The sequence below is a fragment of the Chenopodium album genome, chromosome 23, assembly GCF_948465745.1.
Source record: "Chenopodium album chromosome 23, dcCheAlbu1.1, whole genome shotgun sequence".
NCBI lineage: Eukaryota > Viridiplantae > Streptophyta > Magnoliopsida > Caryophyllales > Amaranthaceae > Chenopodium > Chenopodium album.
The window spans coordinates 23,625,156-23,642,775 of NC_137856.1; the positions used below are offsets into that span (position 1 = coordinate 23,625,156).

Sequence of the window (17,620 nt, forward strand, 5' to 3'; positions counted from 1 at the left end):
TAATCTATTTAATTAGCATCCTTGCTGTATATATTTGCTGTGTTCCTTGTTGTGTTACTTTTTGAATCAGCTATGTTCCTTGTAGATACATCAAGGTCACTAAGGTCTCATGATCTTCTTAGCTCGTCTTCCATCTTGTGTCGTCTTAAGTCTCGCTCGTCCCCCCAGACTTCTGAGGCTGTTCCCATCAAGATGGTTGCTCCCAAGGGTGTCCCTCCTCCACCTCCGTCTCGTGCCAGTCTCAAGAGGAAGTTGGAGATGCCCATTGATGTTGACGCTGCTGAGTTTTCTTTTGACTCTCTTGCTCCGCATGTAGATACCCTGCTATTTCCTTCTTTCAAGGATCGCCAGTCTTCAATGACTTTTGCTGACCTTTCACAAGAGGCGGCCGTACAGTCTTTCCAGGTATAGTATACTCCAAAAAAAAAATTAATAAAATCGACCTTATTGAAATATGCTTCTTACACTTCATCTTTGCTTTGCAGAGCCTTCAATCTTGCCTTGGTGTCTTAGGCAAGGTGTCAGAATTTACTCGGGTGTATGAGGCTATGAAGAAGGAGCGTGATGCTCTGTCTGACAAGTACAAGGCTGCTACTGAGGCTCTGAAGGCTGGACGGACTAAGCATCGGGATTGCATTTTTGAGCGGGACGGGCTGAAGGGTACCTTGAAGGAAGCTGCTAACGAGGCCATTGATGCTACTACATACTACTACGGGAAGGCACGTCTTGAGATGATGGAGGAGTTTCAGCGAGGAAAGCATGAGGCTTGGGACTATGATGGTGATAAGGCTTCTTTCGAGAAGGCGTTTCCTGAGGGGACTGCTGCTCATGGCTCACTGCTGCTGAGCTTTGCTGATGAGGAAGTAAACTCTCCTCATAATGAAGAATTCAAGGATGCCCCAGAGGTGATGAAGCTTGTTGCTGAAGAAGTGGCTCCTGCTGACAACATGGGGGAGAATTAGTTTAACTAGTGCTGCGTCACCTTTAAAAAAAATGTAAAACTTTTGAATGTTGTTTCTGTTTACTGCCTTAGTGCAGTTTGGATAATTTGTTTTTATTTTGTGCTACACTTCTGTAGCTGGATGCTTTGTTTAATTTTGTTGCAATGCAACTAAGTATTTCTGTCTTTCTTGCTATGTGGCTGACTTTTCTGTATAGTGTGTTGTGATTGTAGTTGTATCACGAATGTATTACAGTTGTATTACAGTTGTATTACAGTTGTGATGCTACTTACATGTGTTTGTATGCCTTGTAAGGATAGTAGGTCTGTTCTGTTCAGGAATGACTTGTCTTTGTTCTGTAGTGAAGGGACTTGTTACATTCTTGCTCAGTAATGTCAGTCGTGCTCCTTGCAAAACAGAAGAAGGTGACGGGTGGCTGTGGGTTTCCCCAACGGCCCTCCGATGCCAAAGTCAGTACTCGTAATGATCATAAAGCAAATTGACAAAGAATAGAGATAGATGAGTACCTTTCGTGCTGATTTTGGTTGTTGGAGATTTTTGTGTTTTTCTGTTTTCTTCTTTTTTTTTGTATTGTTGCTTGTTTTCCTGTTTTTTTTTTTCTTTTTGTAAATTAAAAGAAAAAATTGAAATAACAACTGCGTACCTTTCTTCAGAAATGATATAGCTTTAAATGTGTTGCGTTCCAACTTCGCTGCACGTCTTTTCCTTCTGCATTCCTGAGTCTGTATGCTCCATTACCTACTACCTTAGTGATTTCATAGGGTCCTTCCCAGTTGGGTGCTAGCTTTCCTGCATTGACTTCCCTGGTGTTTTCGTATACCTTCCTGAGAACCCAATCTCCTAGCTTGAAGACTTTGATTCTGACATTCTTGTTGAAGGATCTTGCTACTTCCTGCTGATATGCTGCCATTCTCATTTGTGCGTCTTCCCTGAGTTCCTCCACTGTGTCTAAGTTGTGAATTAGTTCTGCTTGGTTTCTTTCTTCTGTCATTAGCCCGTACCTTGCTGTAGGTACTTCTACCTCTGTTGGGATTACAGCTTCACATCCGTAAACCAGTGAGAAAGGGGTATGACCTGTAGCACCTTTAGGAGTTGTCCTGTCTGCCCACAATATGTTGGGTAGTTCATCTGCCCATTTTCCCTTGGCTCCTTCCAGCCTTTTCTTCATGTTGCCTATAAGGACTTTGTTGCTTGATTCTGCTTGTCCGTTTTCTTGTGGGTACCTTGGTGTAGATGTGATAAGGGTGATGTTCCATTCCTTACAGAACTTGGTGGTTTTGTTGCTGATGAATTGGGACCCATTGTCTGTAATGATCTCTGCTGGTACTCCGAACCTGCTTAGAATGTTCCTCTTTATAAATGATATGACGTGCTTATCCTTGATTTCCTTGTATGCTTCTGCTTCAATCCATTTGGAAAAGTAGTCTGTCATTGCTAAGAAGTACACTCTCTGTCCTGATGATGGGGGTAGCTTTACTATATCCATTCCCCACTTCATAAATGGCCAAGGTGTCAACGTTGGGTGTAATTCTTCTGATGGCTTGTGTGTCAAGGGCGCATGTTTTTGGCATGCTAGGCATTTCTTGGCGAACTCTGCTGCATCCTTCCTCATGCTGGGCCAGTAGTATCCCATTCTAAGTGCTCTGTTGGCTAGATTCCTTCCTCCGGAGTGATTTCCGATCCGCATTCTCCACTGTGTAGGGATTGTAAGACTTGCTGAGCTTCTTTTCTTTCCAGGCATCTTAAGAAAGGTCCTGCTGCAGATTTCTTGAAGAGTACGTTGCTGATCAGGCAGTACTTGGAGGCTTTCTGAGCGAATGCTTGAGCTGTTACTTTCCCTGTTGGTTTCGTGTTGCCCAAGAGGTATTCTTTCAGAGGCGTTGTCCAACTGTTGTCTTCTTCTTCTGTAGGGCCTGCTTGAATTTCGTAGACACTCATGGTTGACTCCTTCTCTATGGCTGGTGAGAGTACGTGTACTAGTGGGATTGCCCCAAATTCTTCTGGATTGATGTTTGACCCCAAATTTGCCAGTGCGTCTGCTTCGGTGTTCAGGTTTCAGGATACTTGTTCTATCTTGAACTCCTTGAATTCTTTGATGAGCTTCTTTGTGACTTCTAGGTAGGCAATCATTCTAGTGTCTTTTGCTGCATATTGCCCGTTGACTTGGTTTACCATGAGTAGAGAGTCAGAAATTACTTCCAGGTGTTGTATCTTCATGTCTTTTGCAACGGTTAGCCCTGTGATTAGTGCTTCATATTCAGCTTCATTATTGGTAGCCTTGAAGTTACACCTTATTGCCTGTGCTATCTTGTCTCCTTGGGGTGATGTCAGTACTACCCCTAAGCCTACTCCTCGTATGTTTGCTGCACCATCTGTATGGAGTGTCCATTTCTGCGCAGCTTTTGGTTCCTGTAGAGCTAGTACTTCCTTCTGCGCTTCTTCTTCAAGGGTAGGGCTGAAGTCTGCCACGAAATCTGCCAAGGCTTGAGATTTGACCGCCGTCCTGGGTTAGTACTTGTAGACACCCATTTATGTCTCCCCAAAACCAAACCCAGTGATGAATGCCTTTCACGTTGTGTTATTATCGAATTAGGTGAAAGTGGTTTGAAAGTCGAGTGTTGCGGTTTAGTTTTAATAAAATTCTTTTCTCTCTGTTTTTGAAAATGATTTTATTTCAAAATAGCCGAACCAGTTTACGTTTGGTCCATGATAAAGGTCCAATAATAGTGTAGTTGGATGGGGCTTGAAAAGATCTTTCCAACGATATATTATAAGATCGATTCCGATGAATATTGAGGAAGTTATGGCCAAAATACTAAACTGGGCCTGGTTAATTATTTTAAATGCGGCCCAATGATCTAGAGGAGGGCCCAATGTTAATTATTATTCCTAAAACTATTAGGATTAATTATAGTTTTCTAGAAGTTTCTAGAAGGTTCCTTTTAATTCTAATATTATTAGATTTAATAATTAATTATCTTTTAATAGACTTTTATTTGGAATAAAATATTGTTTTGTTATCTTAAAAATGTATTTTATCTTCTGTACGGATTCCGTAGATCAAGTTGATTAAAGATCGGATTCCGCGTGAAGAAAAACGCGCTAATACAGGCTGTCGCCAAACGACAAGTCTGTCGCCGCGCGACAGACCCTGTCGCCGCGCGACAGAGTTAATTCCTGGCGACAGCGTAGAGTTTTATTCCTTATCAAATTCTATGTTTTTCCGGATTATTTTCATTATAAATAGCGTCCGAATCCCTGTTTTGAAAGATCATTCACAATTATCATTCACAATCATCAACTCTTTCTCAATTCTCTCTATTCCCTCTCAAGAATTACTTAATTCTTTCTTTTTCTCTCTCTCTTTCTAAACTGCCCTTTCAAAATACAATATTCCGCATTCACAAGACTTAGAGTCTCTTAGCCAAGTTCGAAGTTGCCTTCGCCCTAGACGTGCAAGGTTTGATAATTTCTGAGGGTTTGGTCCAAAACTAGTCAAAACTTTATTGATTTCAATTTGATTCTTTAATTATTGTTTATTATTTTCATTGAAGTTTAATAACTTGTGTATTTTGTTATTAGAAAAAGGTACCAGGCTTCAAAGTATGTAATCTTATTACTCTCTTTCAATGTAGAAAGCATGTTTAGATTTGTTTATTATTGTCTTATAATTCCTAGTATCATGTTAGGATGTTTATGATTCCTAGTATCATGTTAGGATGTTATTTAATGCTTTCTAGTATCATGTTTAGGATGCCTTTACTCTTTCTAATATCATGTTAGTACCATGTTAGGTTTGAAGCTTTGATCTTTATTGTTAGTATCATGCCTAGGATCTTGCTATTATTATCAAGCTTTATTATGCCTTATCATGTTATTATCATTCTTATTTATCATGATTATTATTTAATATTGATTTATTATTATGTTGCTTGATATGATTTATGTTTTATTGTTATTGCTTGATCACACCTTTTATGCTTGTTAAAGGGAATTTGTACTTGAAATCACGCTTAATAAGATAATTATTAATTTGGTTTAGGCTAATGTGATTTTAACTCAAGTGATCGCCAATAATAGATTTGTTTGTGCATTAATATTCAACCAACATAGATAAACAGGGTAGGTTTAATATAATGTTTGTATGTTATTCGAAAAACGCGCATGAATACGAGCAGAACAAAGTAGAGGCCTATTTTATAGGGCGGGTCCTTTCTTTTGTAGATTGGATTCGTACCCTCATCCCCGGACCATGTTTGGTTCAAGACCTTATGGAGTAGTTGATGGTCCTTTTGGATTGTCTTTTGGGTTTACAAGTTCCTAAAACTTGTTGGCGACTCTTTTTGCTCTTTGTCTTTCCCTTTGGAACGCCACCGTACTTTAGTGTATGATCACAGTGGGGTTCAAGTTTGGGATCATAATGCTTGAAATATTCCCTACAGTACTGTATGTCGTACCTGCTCAGATGTAGAGCCCATTTCTCCATCCTTCCTGACATTTCTGGCTTTCTCATGATAGCTCTGATGGGGTAATTGGTTCGTACTTGTATGGAATGGCTCTCGAAGTATGGACGTAACTTCACTGAAGCAGTGAACAAGGCTAAAATGATTTTCTCTAGTGATGCATATCTTGTTTCCGCACTGAGCAGGGTCTTGCTTACGTAGTAGATTGGGAATTGTTCCTTTTCTTCTTCTCTTGTGAGAACTGCACTGACCGTCCCTTCAGATACTGCAAGGTATAGCTGGAGTGGCTCTCCTTCTTTGGGCTTGGAGAGAATCAACGGGTTGGCTAGGTATTCTTTCAGCTTCTAGAATGCTTCATCGTGTTCCTGTTCCCACTTAAACTCCTTGTTCTTTTTCAGTACCTCGTAGAAAGCTCTGTTCTTTTCTGAAGACTTTGAAATGAACCTGTTCAGTGCCGCGATTTTTCCTGTTAAGCTCTGTACATCCTTCTTGGATTTCGGTCGCTCTAGGTCTAGGATGGCTTTGACTTGTTCCGGACTGGCTTCTATTCCTCTTTGTGTAACCATGTATCCCAAGAACTTTCCTGATTGTACTCCAAATGTGCACTTTGTGGGATTTAGCTTCATGCCGTATTGTTTCAGGATGACGAATGCTTCTCTAAGGTCTCTGACGTGATCTTCTGCCTTCTTGGATTTAACTACCATATCGTCTATGTAAACTTCCATTGTGTTTCCAATTTGTTCTTCAAACATCTTGTTTACCAACCTTTGGTACGTTGCCCCTGCATTCTTCAATCCGAAAGGCATCACCTTGTAGCAGTATATTCCTTGACTGTTAATGAAGGCTGTCTTTTCTTGATCATCCTTGTGCATGAGGATCTGGTTGTAACCACTGTAGGCGTCCATAAAGGATAGCAACTCGTGTCCTACTGTGGCATCTACCATGGCATCGATATGAGGTAAAGGGAATGGGTCTTTTAGGCAAGCTTTGTTGATGTCTGTGAAGTCTATGCAGATTCGCCATTTCCCATTCTTCTTCCTTACTACCACCACGTTGGCAAGCCATTCTGGGTACTTTACTTCTCTGATCTTTCCTGTCTTCAGTAGGTTTTGAATTTCTTCGTTGATGATCTTGTTCTTTTCTGGCGCGAATTTTCTTCTTCTTTGCTTCACTGGTGTATGCATTGGATCTACGTTTAACTTGTGGGTGATAACTTCTGGGGAAATGCCTTTCATGTCTTCATGGGTCCAAGCAAACACATCTTTCTCTTCTTCCAGGAAGTCGTAAATTTGTTGTCTGAGTTCTGCTTTCAGCTCTGAGCCTATTCTGACTTTCTGATCTGGATGCATGGGGTTCAGCTGGACTTCTGTAGCTTCTTGCTCTTCTGATATACTCAACTTCTCTTGGCCCAGATGACCCTCTGATTGCTATGCTGAACTCTTTTCTGCAGATGTTGCCTTCAGTGCTATTTTGTAACATTCTTTAGCTTCCTTAGGATCTCCTCTGATTTCTTGAATTCCCCATCTAGTAGGACACTTAATGACCTGATGGTACGTAGAAGGGATGGCTTTCATTTCATGTATCCAGGGTCTTCCCAGAATCATATTGTATGAAGATAGAGTGTCGATCACTAAGAACTTGACTTGCAGGTTGATCCCTTTTGCATATGTTGCCAATGTAATCTCCCCACTTGTCTTTTTGGTTTCCCCGCTGAATCCTACTAGCATTGTTGATTTGTTAACGATATTTTTCTCATCTATGTTCATATGCTTTAAGGTGTCTAGCATGATGATATTTGCAGAGCTTCCATTGTCAACTAGGATTCGCTTAATCATGCAGTTTCCAACTGGGAGTGAGATCACTAGACCGTCATGATGACCTTCTACTGCATCGCTTTCTTCAAACATGATAGGGATGTCTATCTTTGATTTTTCCCTCTTATCTGGTTGCTCTTTGTTGCTTTCTTTTGCATGCCGCTTTGCTGCTGAATATGTTAGACCGCATACTTCTGACCCTCCTGATATGAAACAGATGGTTTTGACAATTGGAGGTGGGGTGGAGGACCTCCTTGCTTGGACTCTCTGTCCTTCCCTGAAGCTTTAGATCTATCTGACAAGAGTTCTTTGAGGTAGCCCTTCTTTAACAAGTATGCAACTTCCTTTCTGAGCGCGACACATTCGTCAGTAGTGTGACTTTCTGAATGGAAATCACACCATCTGGATGGATCCTTCTTCTCCCCAGGCCTGTCACTCCTTCTGGGCCATTGAACAGTATCTCCCATCTTGTTTAAGGTCCTTATTACTCCTGCAGGGTTGACATTGAAGCAATACTCGTGCAACTTGGGTGGGAGCTCAGGATCTTCCCTCCAATCAGAAAACTCTCCTTCGACAGCATTGACTGATCCTTCATCAAAGCGGGAACGCTGATACGGCTTGAATCGATGATCTCTCCTGGGGAAGTTGTTGTTCCTTCTTGGCGGACGATCTTCATCCTTTCTGAGCTCTGGAGTCTTTCTTGCATATGCATCTTCTTCGAATCTGACTTGAGCCATTGCCTTAGCTTGTACATCTTCAAAGGTTGTGCATGGATATTTGGTTAATTCCTTGTAGAGTTCACTGTGATCTAGCAATCCTCTTCTGAACGCTTCAATGGTTGTAGGAGCATCGCACTTGTGTATTCCAATCTTTTCCCTGTTGAACCTGTTAAGATAATCCCTCAAGGATTCACCATGTCTTTGCACAACACGGTATAAATCCGATGACTGCTTCTCTATCTTCCTGCTACTGGCGAACTGGACCTTGAATAGGTTTACCATTCCTGCAAAAGATCAAATTGTCCCATTATCTAAATTAGTGAACCAAGTTAAAGCTGGACCTGATAATGTGGCTCCAAAGCCTTTGCACATGATGGCCTCTCTGATGTCTCTAGGGATTGAGCTGGTCATCATCTTCTGCTTGTAGAGGGATACGTGCTCATCAGGGTCTGTTGTTCCATCGTACATGGCCATGTTGGGTGTACTGAACCTCTTTGGCACTTCTACCATGGCAATCTCTTCTGAGAAAGGAGATTCTATATAGCCATCTGACGCTTCTTCCTCCATGGGCTTTGGCATTCCAGGGATCTTGGCGATCTTGGCTTCGATTGCTTTGAGGTACTCTTTGACTACCTTCTCTATCTTTCCCTCCTCAGATCCTTCTTGGCTGTTCTGCTTAGTGGTTCCTACATTCAAAGAGTCTAGATCTAGGGCTGTTTCCCTAGTGTTAGATCCTTTTTCCCCGTTAGGGGTATGAAAGGTACCTGACATATCAAGCTGCATGGCTATACTTTCAGTGTTCTTTCTGGTGTTAATGGTTTTAGAAGCGACTGATTGTATTTGGCTACGGAGGGCTTCATTTTGCTTGGTGAGACTGGTAAGCTTGGCTTCAGTTTGAACCTTTTGGTCCAACAGTGTTTCGATTTGGCTTTTTTGTTGGTCTAAGGTTTGACGGAATGCGTTCATTCCCTCATTGATTTCGGCCATGGTAAAGGGTACTTGGTGCCCAGACATGGTGTTTGTATTGGTTTTTTGGCGAATTGGTAGGTTAATTGATTATCAGCCCCACGGTGGGCGCCAAATTGTTTAGGCAAATCTCAACAAGGACATATGAGAATCTGCTAGGTTTGAGGGGTAATAACAATCATACTACCAAAAGCATACAAAATAGCAATAAAGCAATGATAAAGCAATAGATAAGCAATGAACAAACAATACGCAAACAGAATGAACTCTATTATGAAAAGAGAATAAGTTTAGAGATACAATACTGAATAAGGACAAGCCTCCTTCTTCAGTAGGGACGAAGCTCCGTAGGTAAATGCAGGGTAATTCTATTGTATTTAGAGTATATGTGCGTACATGAATGCTCAAAATGTCTTATTATACTTATTTATACCTAGGGATCTCTAGGGTTTACAAATATGTTCGGAATATATTCAAAATGAGGAAGATCTTCTTGATTTATCTTCTTCCCTGTTCTGTAGGTGTGTCTTTGGCAAGTATCTCCTTGATTGATATCCTTGATGCTGCTTTCCTTATTTACTCCAATCAAGTCGTTTGCTTATTTTTGCTGATTTATTGATTCTTGGACTGATGCCCTAAATGTAATGGGTCGTATTACAATACGGGCCCAACAGTTTGCATATGTACTCACTTCATCTACTATCTCGGTTTCTTATTACATACATACGTGCAACAAAAGGGTATTATTTTACTCGTGTTGCTGAAAAATTTATGTGAATTTGCATACGTACTCAATGATTTATTGGCTAAAATCGATAATTCTCCTTTACGATCTCTGTTTTCTGTTTTCCTTTTGATTCCTTAAATTAGTTTACAGATTATTCAGTATGAATGTTATTTCCACGCAGGAACTTAGAGGCATTCTGCAGCAACTACTGTCGGAATAAATACATTGAAGCCGAGGAGAAAGAAGAGATATATACTTTGGATTCTACAGTCAGTGAAAATAAGATATATATTGATGATAACATTAGTGGCAAATTATACATTGATGAATGTTTCAAGTACTTGGTGAAAAGTTTATGTTTCCTGGTGCTTTTATTTCATAAGATTTTATTGAATCAATTAAGATTCGAGTATTGGGACACTGAAGCACCGAAATTTTCAGCTTTCATCTTCTTTTTCTTTATGTATGGTACGTTGCAGACAATCTCAATTATAGGTCTGGTCTAACAGTGCTAAAACACTATATTTTTATATATTTTAAATACATCAATTTCAATTAGTCTTGATATGATGTCCAACCTGGTTTATGATCCTGATCTCCTGTTACTTATATCTATTGACTTCGATTATTCCCCTCATCATCATGTATCGACTGTAGCTACAAGAATTCGATCTTTAAGTTCCAATAGAAAATGAAGAGGATAATAAAAAAAATTAAAAAAAAAAAAAAAAAAAAAAAAAAAAAAAAAAAAAGAGGAGTAATTTGCTTGTATTCTCTATCAGGATACAGCTTGAAAGAAATCAAAGCGCATAGGCAATTTTCGAATACTGTAAGGGGGATATATTGTCAGTTTTCAATCACCCTATCTTAGATTATAGGCAGGATTTTGTAAAACTGTATTGTAAATTGTCACCTTGTCAAATCTTACAGAAGTACATTATATGTCTCAATTGTTTTACGATCAAAAACTTGATTAGTATAAGCTAGTCTATGGGTTTTGGTACAGTTAATAACAACAGGACTTACATGTACTATTGTTAGCTCAGATCGAAAACTAACATCACTGCATTCTTGTACCAACTATGTATAAAATGTATAGTTGGTTATCAAAAACTAACATCACTTACATGTACTATTGTTATCTCAGATCAAAAACTTGATTAGTTGATTCTTTTAATTCAAAATCTTATGATGTTAAAATGTATGATTTTCCTTGGGGCTTCATTTAGTTTGCATAAATTTTAATGTTAATTAGGTAATATTTTGATCTTTTGAATATCCGATCTTTCTTAAATCATATACCTAAATTGAAACATTTCCTACAAAGTAAGGCTGCAATTTCACAATTTGAGACAGGTGAGAGACGAGAGAGACTACTGAAGAGACTATTGTTGGATTTAATGCTAAGGAATTGTAAAAAGCTTGTTTTACTTTCTCATTCTTCTATTTTGAGGGAAGATAGTGTTTTGTAGTTTTGTACCACGTTGGTGGGATATGAAATTCTTCATATTTGCTTTGAGGTGCTTCTCGTGGTTTGGGCTAGAAGGGGCATAGTTGTACTGCTGTTTGGCAGATTCGTAATCGTGACACCTCCTAACTTCTAATACAGCGCTTGCCTTGTCTAAACTAGACATTGGTGAAAATCATGTGGTACTATATTAACTTTTTTTTGGTTTAAAAATGTTGCAATTAGCGGATATGGATAACCAAGTGGGTGGTTGCGGAGATGAATTTAAGCTTGTACCCGTTGAGGGGGATAAATGCAAGTATTGTACTTGCCATGAGTGGTGTGGTGGGGCAGGGATGGGATGGGATGGGATGGGATAGGTATGAGATTCTTTTAAGCACAGTAGGGTGTGAAGGTATTATCCTCATCCTTCGATCCGCCCTATCGACATCCCTAGATTCAAAATTTTGTTGCCACCTTACTCATCAAAAAAACCAAATGGAATAAAAAATTATGGTCAAATTTTAGATTAATCAGTCAAAATGTTGAAGATTCATCCAAATTCATGATCCATCTCAAATTTCACTATCTTTATTGTTTAGTGTCTGGTAAGAGACAGAAAGAGACTTGATCACAGTGGTTTAGTCTCCGTCTTCAAAAGCAAAGGTCCCCTCTTCAACATTTGCAACTTCAAAACCTAACATTTTAAGGGAATCTATAACTGGTATACTCCAATGTTTTTTTATTCTGCACCATAATCCCTTAGATTTTTAATCCTTAATCCTTTGATTTTGTACCTTAATCCTTATTTTGTACCTTAGTTACACATGCACTTCACAATACCAATAACTTCTTTTTCAAATATCCAGCACACGTAATATGCATCATCATGATCATTGAAATGAGAACAAGATATTCATAATGCTGTATATACGTAAAGAACAAAATGACACGGCTCTCATGTTTGGTGACTTGTGAGGTTTAGTTTTGCGGTTTAACAAAACCGATGATAACACGAAGAATAGGAAAGATGAGCCGTCTCATAAGATATAATGAGAGTCTAATACATAAGCCAAAGGTTAAGAATAATAGTAAATCTTTGACTCCATTTGAATACACAAATCACAAAATAAAATTCCAAGATGTAAAAAGAATGTTTGATATTAAATTCTGTAAAAATAGAGAAATAATGAGTGTCCAGATTTTGGTGCCAAAACCTGTAACGTTGTCTAGTGCTTTTCAAGGGTGTTGGGGACACCTCGCGGGAAAAGCAAAAGGCAAAGCAAACACACACACACAGAAGCAGTGGACTTTGGGGGATAATCAAGAGAATACCCAACCTTTTTCAGGGAAATGATTAGTTACCATATTATATTATATACTTATAAATTTAATTAAAATAAAACTCTTTAAAATCTCACTATCATTAAACTTGTACTAGATAAAATAATATTTTTCTATTGATTTTCCATCACTTTCACAACGAATGCCTAATCAAATCACTAAGCTCCTATCTCTTTTTTTTTTCTAAAATCAAAAAAATAAAAAGGGAAACCCCACTAAATCATAGTCAGCAAAAATCAAACTTCACCCAAAAAAAATTACAAAAAAATAAAGGAATACCCTAAATTGATTAGCTTGGTCAGCAAAAAGTTGTTCGTGTTGAATCTTGTTAGCTTCGTTTCAAGATGAATATTAACCACGTACTTATGTACAATTTCGAGTCGTGTTCTTGTTTACAAAATTGCAGAATTTACACCTGTAATAAGACGGTCGAAAAAGAGATTAGTTAACAAACACTAATAATACAAGATTAGATGAAAAGAGTAGATAAGCCAAAAAGAGAAGCACAAGAGGTACCTTTTTCGAACAATGAGCAAGGAAATGTCTGCATCATGTCAAGGAATTGAGTTTGTACAAAGCTATTCCCGCCTGCAAAAATGGGGACCATCATCTTAGTTGTTAATGGAAATGTGCAACAAATTCTGAATATTTGTCTCTCTATAAAGAAATAACATGCCCTTCAACAGTTTTCCTTTTCATTCCTCTTATTTTAAACAATTTCAGGATTTAGATCTTGGGTTTGGTCGCGTTGTGAACTTGTGATCTTAGTCACGGAACCATTTAAGCCATCAACAAACGGATGGCTTGTGGTTGCGCAACCTAATAGTATTACATTTGTTTTAAGGACCATCGTGATATGGTGGTTTGTGGTAGCCAGAGAATGAGGTTGAGCTTCCAGTAAAATTTTGTTAAAGCGCGGTAACTTACCAGTAAAATATTCTAAATGGCAGTGATGAAGTAGTACATGCTTTAATTAATTACACAACTAAATAAAATAGATGAAAGAAAGAGACTTCAAATATAGTACAAGGAATCTTACCAGTAAAATATTCTAAATGGCAGTGATGAAGTAGCATCTGAGCTTGATCATTCTGTCAGTGAGATAACACAGTTAATAAGATAAGAATATTAACAGGCATCTCTTGTCTCAGAAGTAAGGTAGATGCACAAGATTCAGAAAAGGAAAGAAAGAGTGAATACTTGATGATGTCTTTTGCTCAACCCAATTCCTTAGAAAAAGCAAAGTTCGGTATAGCCATGTGAGTAAGGCAAGAGATCAGCAACTTCTACTCTGGAACTAGCACAACTCATGCTTCTCCTTAATCTGGCCGGGATTGATTCCACCTCGGCCCAAAATATACTGTAAACTGGTCTGTGATCTGAAAATCTTGACTCAGCGCGGACATAAGACAACTGGTGCAGGCCATTTCCGTACCATAATATTCGATCACACCTTCAAACATATACAATTTCCAATCAGAATGTACACTCATAGCTTTTTGTTAACTTTCTTTTTCTGATTTGGAATGAGTGGGCTCGGATATCCCTGAACTTTTTCAAGAGATTAGACTTACCAAGCAGGTGTTCTTCTTTTCTCCTTAGGATCCAGATCATCCCCTGCATATCTGTCTGAATTGTGAGAATACTTGTAAGTTGGTGGGAAATATATACTTCCCTCTTTCCACTCGTTAAATACACGGCCTCTTCTTTGTTCTGTACGCAACTGCAAACGAAACCAATTTTCAGTTGTGAGAAAGATGTTAACAGCATATCTCATATAAACAATAAGAAGCATTCATGAAAGTACTAAACCTGGTCTCTCTCTAGCAATGCCCTCCAGTTTTGCATCTCAACAAGTGCCCTGACTGACCGATATGGGAGTGTCAATCGATAATTTAGATCCCCAAGCCAAATGACTCGACTGCAATTAATTGTATGTGACAGAAATTGGAGGAATTTTGGTTAATCAATTGACAGATACAAATAATGACTAAATGAACATAACCAATGTTTGTTGCAAAGGATCTTACTCATGCTCAACAATCGTTTCAGGGGACTTCTCATCACCCACATTACTGACGCGTGGAAACCTTGTCTTCCTCAGGATCTCCATGACATCAGCATTTCTGCGCAGCTCATCGCCTTCTTTCTGTCCTGAGGTTAAATGACTGCAGACAAAACAGAAGCTGGTCTGATGCAACAACATGCTGACTGAAATGGAACCCTACAGAAGAAGATCAGGATATCACATTTCTATAATTTTTCTCGTTTACCAAGTATACAGATTTTCAACAAAAATTAACATGTGCACTAGCACTTTGTAAAAAGTTTAGGTACCTTATTTCCAAGGTAACCCATCAATCCTCTACCAACACAAGAGACTTTAACATTTCGTACGTGCTCTCTCAAATCTTTCCTGACCCATACTGTGAGGAATACCCCGACCATTTGCTTGCTTACCACCAAGCAGTACCGTGATTGCTTAGGCTGTCGGTAGCAGATGTCACTTTGGGTAGATCCACTACATGACATCGGTGAAAATAATACTGTGCTTGGTGAATCACCCGGACCATAATCGTCATCAGATGAGCCCCATTTAGAGAAATCACTTGGCCTGAAATCACTAGGTCTATAATCACTAGCCCTGTAATCACTGGCCCTATAGTCACTAGGCCTATAATCACTTGCCCTATAATCACTTGCCCTGTAGTCACTTGGCCTATAATCACTTGGTCTGTAATCACTTGGTCTATAATCACTCGGTCTGCAATTACTTGGCCTATAATCACTCGGTCTGTTACCAAATATAGCTCGGTCACAAACACTATAACGCCTTTCAAGTCGAGGCTGTGATGTGGAAGGGTCATTGTCCATCTTCCTACTTCCTGTGGCTTGAAATGATCGGCGAGGGAGGAAAGATGCAGCTCTATGGCGACCGGACCCTTCAAAATCAGCATTTATTTCTACAACTGGATTAGGAACAGGGGACGGAGTATGATTACCACTGCTTCCACATATCCCAGGACGGTTATTTAATGTCTTTCTTATTAGGTTGACCCATTTTTTCGCAGGACCATTATCTTCAGCTCCTAATATGTTGCTTGGATTTAAGGGCACAATTTCCTGAAATCTGAAAGATAAACTACTTAAATTCTAACATCAATTATACATCAGCAACAAGAACATCAAATTCACCAAATTTCGCAGCTGAAATGAAACATGATCACATACCCAAGAACATAAATATCAGCAGCAGGTGAGGCATGAAGCCAATCATCAAGGTTCATATTACTTGGTGGTGATTTCCCACCCACATTCCATGTTGCTACAAAAACACTGAACCCAATTCAACTGTATAAGTATATATTCTTTCAAACGCGAGTGGATTCGGGTTTAAAACACAAATAGCTTAAACTACCTATGATTCTGGACATCTATGATCCTAGGATGCTCAAGATATTCTTTGCCAAGTCGCATCCGATCCGAGTTGATGTTGAATTTCTCTGCACCACCAATAATGGGAAACAAGGATGACAATTTGTCACTAAAAATAAAAAGCATTCATGAAATTACACCACTACTTTAGTGATCAAAATTTATCACATACTTGTAAATTATACTTTATCTATGATTTTACCTGTTTTGCTTTTCTTGATATTACATGGATCCCTCTCTGAGAAGCTACTTCTCCACTCCACTTCACCTCCTGAATTTCCATAATTCAAACTTTATATTATAATTCACATCTTCAACAAATCACATTAAACAGTCATATGCTCAAATGCTTTCTAATCAATAAACAAAAACCGTCCAAATTTAATAAAAACACAATAGTTATAACAAGACAAAATAGACAATTTAGAGAATTTTATTTTCAGCCAATCATTAATTTTTAAGCATACTTGGTACTGTTACCAAATAAGACTACCAACCCTTCTCCCACAAAAGAACAAACAAACAAAATTTAGTCTCTAACTAACTGGTTAAGGTAGGCAATACAAAATACTCCCTCTTTCCGGAATTAATTGTCACATTTATAACTCGATTTGAACCCGTAATATAACAACTAAATCTGGACCGATTTAAATTGGAGTCTAAATTCAAAATTTTGCAAAATGCAAAATAATAAAATTGAAAATTATGGAAATTAATAAATTAACCATCATACCTCCATAAGCAAGATCATCAACAACAGGAAATTCCTCGCATTTAGTCTTGATATTGAACCATTTTTTAATCTGAGACTTCGACCACCAAAGCTTCAACCCCACAAAACAAAAATTAATTAATTTTTATAACCAACATTATATCATCTCAAAAACACAATTAATTAAAAAAAATAGCTAAATTTAGTAAGAATAAATGGTGGAAAATCAAAAAACCTTGCTTTTCTTGGGTTTTTCATCTCTCATTGTATCACCAATTCTTCATACAGCTCTTTGTTCAACCTACTACCCCCTCCCAGGCTCCCACCTCACTCTTTCTTCAAAAATACTCTCTAATTATGCTAATTATTACTTTAATTATTTTGTCTCTCTCATATAATATAATGTATAAAAATAATACCCAAGTTTACAAAAATAAAAACCCACTATAATTCCCACAAGTGTTAACCAAATAAATGGAAAAAAAAAAATTATTTTTTGTGTGAATTTTTTTTCTAGAGATAGAAAGTAGAGAGAGAAAACAAAGAATGAACACACTTTAATGCGTGAGGAAGTAATAAGATTGATGAGGTTTTAACTTAAAAACAAGACAATGCCGCAATAAAAATTTTCTGTACTACTTCTACTAGTAGAAATTTTAGTGAGAGAAACTTTAGAGAGAGAAAATAACAAACCAAAGAAAAAAGGAAAGCTCGTTTTTATTGGTAAAGTCAAAGCATTTTGAACAGAATAAAGTGCAATTGGATGAAGAAGAATGAGATTTTCCCATGCTTTTTTTATATTTTTTATTTTTTTCTGTAATTTATTGTTTTTTTTTCACAAATTGTTATGTGTTGTTGTCTGGTTGATCCCACTATGTGCCGGATATTAATTTATTATTGTTAGGGGTTACTCGATAGTGTTACAAGCGCAATTTTTATGATGCACCATGGTGCACCTAGAAATAGGTGCACCACGCCTACACTTTTGAACATTTAGTATAAAAATCTGAACAATTGCAAATTTTGAACAT

The 17,620-nt window shown here is 38.1% G+C and overlaps 3 protein-coding genes across 3 annotated transcripts; all 3 read right to left on the bottom strand.

The window, feature by feature from the left end:
* Positions 1 to 1,611: 1,611 nt before the first annotated feature.
* On the bottom strand, positions 1,612 to 2,130 carry LOC145607162 (uncharacterized). The gene has a single exon (XM_081662908.1). It carries the CDS (start codon positions 2,128 to 2,130, stop codon positions 1,612 to 1,614), a length of 519 nt encoding a protein of 172 aa, XP_081519034.1.
* Positions 2,131 to 6,852: 4,722 nt separating this feature from the next.
* LOC145607163 (uncharacterized) lies at positions 6,853 to 7,332 on the bottom strand. Its single transcript, XM_081662909.1, has one exon. The coding sequence runs from the start codon at positions 7,330 to 7,332 to the stop codon at positions 6,853 to 6,855; it is 480 nt and encodes a 159-aa protein (XP_081519035.1).
* Positions 7,333 to 12,480: 5,148 nt separating this feature from the next.
* LOC145606664 (type IV inositol polyphosphate 5-phosphatase 7-like) lies at positions 12,481 to 17,279 on the bottom strand. The gene is made up of 13 exons (XM_081662475.1): positions 16,825 to 17,279; positions 16,611 to 16,701; positions 16,080 to 16,148; positions 15,861 to 15,945; positions 15,674 to 15,778; positions 14,780 to 15,572; positions 14,473 to 14,666; positions 14,255 to 14,363; positions 14,017 to 14,165; positions 13,643 to 13,895; positions 13,482 to 13,533; positions 12,959 to 13,030; positions 12,481 to 12,857 (listed from the first exon to the last, which is right to left on the bottom strand). Exons 1-10 carry the CDS (start codon positions 16,852 to 16,854, stop codon positions 13,673 to 13,675), a joined length of 1,848 nt encoding a protein of 615 aa, XP_081518601.1. The 5' UTR covers positions 16,855 to 17,279; the 3' UTR covers positions 12,481 to 12,857; positions 12,959 to 13,030; positions 13,482 to 13,533; positions 13,643 to 13,672.
* Positions 17,280 to 17,620: the final 341 nt, after the last annotated feature.